Source organism: Zingiber officinale, chromosome 5A (genome assembly GCF_018446385.1).
Source record: "Zingiber officinale cultivar Zhangliang chromosome 5A, Zo_v1.1, whole genome shotgun sequence".
Lineage (NCBI taxonomy): Eukaryota > Viridiplantae > Streptophyta > Magnoliopsida > Zingiberales > Zingiberaceae > Zingiber > Zingiber officinale.
The window spans coordinates 103487660-103491497 of record NC_055994.1 but is presented as its reverse complement, the minus strand read 5'-3'; the positions used below and the strand labels follow the sequence as shown (position 1 = coordinate 103491497).

Genomic DNA, 3838 nt, shown 5'->3' with positions numbered 1-3838 from the left:
TAGTGAGTATCAGTTTTTTGTATATGAGTCATAAATACCGAATATACACAAGAACTCGATAATAAAATCGAGAAATGCCTCATTCTTCGAGCATATGTTTCCATATAAGACTCGAGAGGAAGCTAGCTCCTCAAAATGGGCATATAAAACACAAGGTGAAGATGATGATGAGGAACCAATCAAGCTTGAGCTTAGATGGAGCAAAAGAGCTTGGGTAGAAAAATCCTGTGGAATCTCAAAATATATCAGATGGATGTAAAGACAACCTTTCTAAATAGGATTTAGAAGAGGAAATCTACATGGAGCAACCTGAAGGGTTTTCTATACTAGTCACAAAAACAAGGTTTGTAGATTGGTGAAATCATTATATGGCTTAAAATAACCACCAAAGTAGTGTGTCATGAGAAATTTGATAATGTCATGAAGTAATATGGATTTAAATTAATGAATGTGATAAATGTGTCTACATGAAAGTCACAGAGAATGACTACGTCATCTTGTGCCTATATGTAGATGATATATCATTGGAAGTAATGATAAGATAATCAAATCCATTAAAGATATGTTAAATTCAAGATTTGACATGAAATACATAGGACTAACTAATGTAATTCTAGGAATCAAAATTCTTAAAATAACAGAAGAATTTGTTCTTAGTCAGTCACATTACGTGAATAAGATTCTTGAGAAATTCACCAAGGGTGATACTGCGTTGGCACGAACGCCGATAGATAAGAGTCAACATCTGTCAAAAAATCGAGGTGAAAGTATTTCTAAGATAGAATATTTTTGAATAATTGAAAGTTTGATATACCTGATGACTTGTCCATGATCAAACTTGACCAAGGGTAAAATTCAAGTCTTCTTTCTTTCCCAAAAAAGCATACCAAAAAAAAGTTGTGATAAAAAATAACAAGGATGCAAATATATGTGTCAAAAGCAAAATTCGATGTATTCTGAGAAAAATTATAATTTTGTAACTAGTCATCCCTCTTCCCTGGCGTTGCAGCGCAAAGGAGCTAACAGACAGGCGCATTAATATTCATGCCACATTCGAATTCAGATTATTTATTAACAGCAGATACACACACATAAATCAACCAGGCACGGATCTACTATATATATATATATATATATTATCATTGGATTAATTATTTATTAGAGATTCACATGCTTACTAAATTCGCTAAAATCTTAACATACACGTTAGATCCAGTGTGTTAACTTGTTGGTTCTGATTTGGACTGACCCCAAAAGGTCTTTTATCTCAACCGCGTGGGACCCATCAGTTGCGCTCAATCTCACGCCACTGGATACGATCTGATCCATGAATTCGCGAATATTCGAATGAAATTAAATCGTCAATAACGAATTTAATTTAAATTTAGTCCGACGATTGTGGGTGTATGTGTGCATTCGTGGCGGATAACGACAACGAGATCGAGAGTGTGAGTCAACATTTGGCACCTCTTTCTAAACCTGCACAGAATCAGTTTGTTTACTTATTTATTATTATTATTATTATTATTATTATTATTTTGTATTTTCTTCTCTTTTGTGTTATCCTCTTAAACAAGGTGGTCTTCGATTATGTTTCCAACTGTCTCAGATGGAATCCACAATGGAACAACCGAATCAGAGCTAGCAATGGGCTGAATGGGCCCAGACTTAAAATGGGCCATGCTGTGCTAGATCCGGCCTGTTCCCCACAAGTCAGATTGGACCAGGGCAGCTCAGCTTGCGAACTCGGCCGTGTTGAGCTTAACACAAACTTAGGCCCAGCACAATCAAGTGCTAAGACTAATAGTTGAAACATTAATATTAAAAGACAAATAGATCTCGTCTCGACTCGACCCAATCCGGATCTAAGCTGAACATTGAATACAATATCGGATTAATTCGGCTCAAATCAACCATGAATTCATGGGCCGGTTATAGCTTATCAGTTTTTCCCCGAATTTAATCATATTGATTGTTTGGTCATTAATTTTATTGATTATCTTCACTTATAGTTTTCTTATTTTACACACCGATACAATGTATCTATCTGTCTGTCTATATTCATACATTAAGCATTGAATACATTAATCGAGAAAAACAGTAAAAGGGAAGAATATCTTGCATATAATTAGGAAGAAATGGAATTAAAAACCCGATTAATGTGTCATGAAATCTCGTTATACAATTAAAATTTCCTTCTTTTTTTGTTCTTTGTCCATATACGATTATATATTTCTCACTTATCTCAAAGCATCGGCGTAGATTTATCTATATATATATATATGATATATCCCTTTGCTCTCCAATAAGTCGATAGATCTCTCACACATGGCTAAAACCCTAATTCTCTCCGCTTTAGCTGCGGCCTTCTTCTTCATTCAAGGTTCGTTGTTAATTGGAATTGAGATTCGGTTGATCTTTAATTATACAATGTGTGGTTACAGTCGTCGAATGTGTTGTTGCAGTTGCGAATTCTGCTAGGTTGACGATAAAGAACAACTGTGCGTACACCATCTGGCCCGCCACTCTCACCGGCGGCGGCACTCCGCCGATCGACGATACCGGCTTCGAGCTCGCACCGCGGGCGTCGAAGTCTGTGACGGCGCTGCCCAAGTGGTCGGGCCGCGTGTGGGCCCGGACGCATTGCTCGACCGATCCGTCGTCGGGCCGGTTCTCGTGCCTCAGCGGCGACTGCGGTAGCGGGGTGGTGGAGTGCAGGGGCGCCGGCGGAGCGGCGCCGGCCACGCTGGTGGAGTTCACGATGCAGGGCTATGACGGGCGGGACTTCTACGACGTGAGCTGTGTCGACGGCTTCAATCTGCCGGTGGCGGTGGCGCCGGTGGCGAGGGAGGGGTGCAACTTCGCCGACTGCCCGGTGGACCTGAACGCGATCTGCTTGCCGGAGCTGCAGGCGAAGGCTCCGAGCGGAGCGGTGGTGGGATGCAAGAGCGCGTGCTTGGCGTTCGACACCGACAGATACTGCTGCAGAGGAGAGTACGGCGGAGGACCGAAGGCGTGCCCGCCGACGAACTACTCGCAGTTCTTCAAGAAGGAGTGCCCGCGGGCATATAGCTACGCCTACGACGATGGGACCAGCACTTTCACATGCAGGAATACCGATTACATTATTACCTTCTGCCCTTGAAAATACTCACAATAATTTCTGTCCAGTTATATATATATATATATATATATTTAACTGGACAAAAATTATTGTGAGATAATAAATCTAAGAACCGCTTGAATAAGTCTGTCGATAGCTTAAAGTCTGTGTCTCCCGGTCATGGTATAGTATATTTAAATTGTCATTCAAATATATTCAAATATTGACGATTCCTATCCTAACTACAACATCAGAGAAAAAAGAAATAAAATAAAACAAAAAGGATGGGTCTACACTGAATGATTCTTAATTAGGGGCGAGGTGATCCGGATTTGATGGAGATAAAATGACGAATTCTTTGAAGTCCTCGTTATCGTTATATCAATTGATACCGGTTATAAGGTTATAACGAATAAATCTAGAAGATGATATGGTAATTCAAATTAAAATAATATGGTGGTTAAATCAGAATAGAAAGGTATTCTATACTTAATTCTGTTCATCATCCAACCTTAGAATTTTTGGGTCCTGCCTGTGCAGCTATGGAGCATAGCGTTGGCATTCAGTTAAGTATAAAGACTCTAAGGTTTGATTATGAAGCTAAAGAAATAAATGCGCTCGATCAGTAAATAGTAGACCGGGTTCAAAGGATCCCAATCGGATAAATGTCGATCGAATATAAAGATATTTAGCCTCACATGTTGGAAAAATCCAACATCGGTAGTCCAATTAAAA

At 39.6% G+C, this 3838-nt stretch overlaps 1 protein-coding gene across 1 annotated transcript; it reads left to right on the top strand.

The window, feature by feature from the left end:
• Positions 1-2328: 2328 nt before the first annotated feature.
• LOC121979858 (thaumatin-like protein 1b) lies at positions 2329-3145 on the top strand. The gene is made up of 2 exons (XM_042531843.1): positions 2329-2383; positions 2445-3145. Exons 1-2 carry the CDS (start codon positions 2329-2331, stop codon positions 3143-3145), a joined length of 756 nt encoding a protein of 251 aa, XP_042387777.1.
• The last annotated feature ends 693 nt before the right edge of the window (positions 3146-3838 follow it).

Excerpts from the sequence above, each read along its gene's own strand:
- LOC121979858 (XM_042531843.1), top strand. The coding sequence starts at position 2,329 with ATGGCTAAAACCCTAATTCTCTCCGCTTTAGCTGCGGCCTTCTTCTTC. Across the intron at positions 2,384-2,444 it reads GGCCTTCTTCTTCATTCAAG|TCGTCGAATGTGTTGTTGCA; the intron begins GTTCGTTGTTAA and ends GTGTGGTTACAG.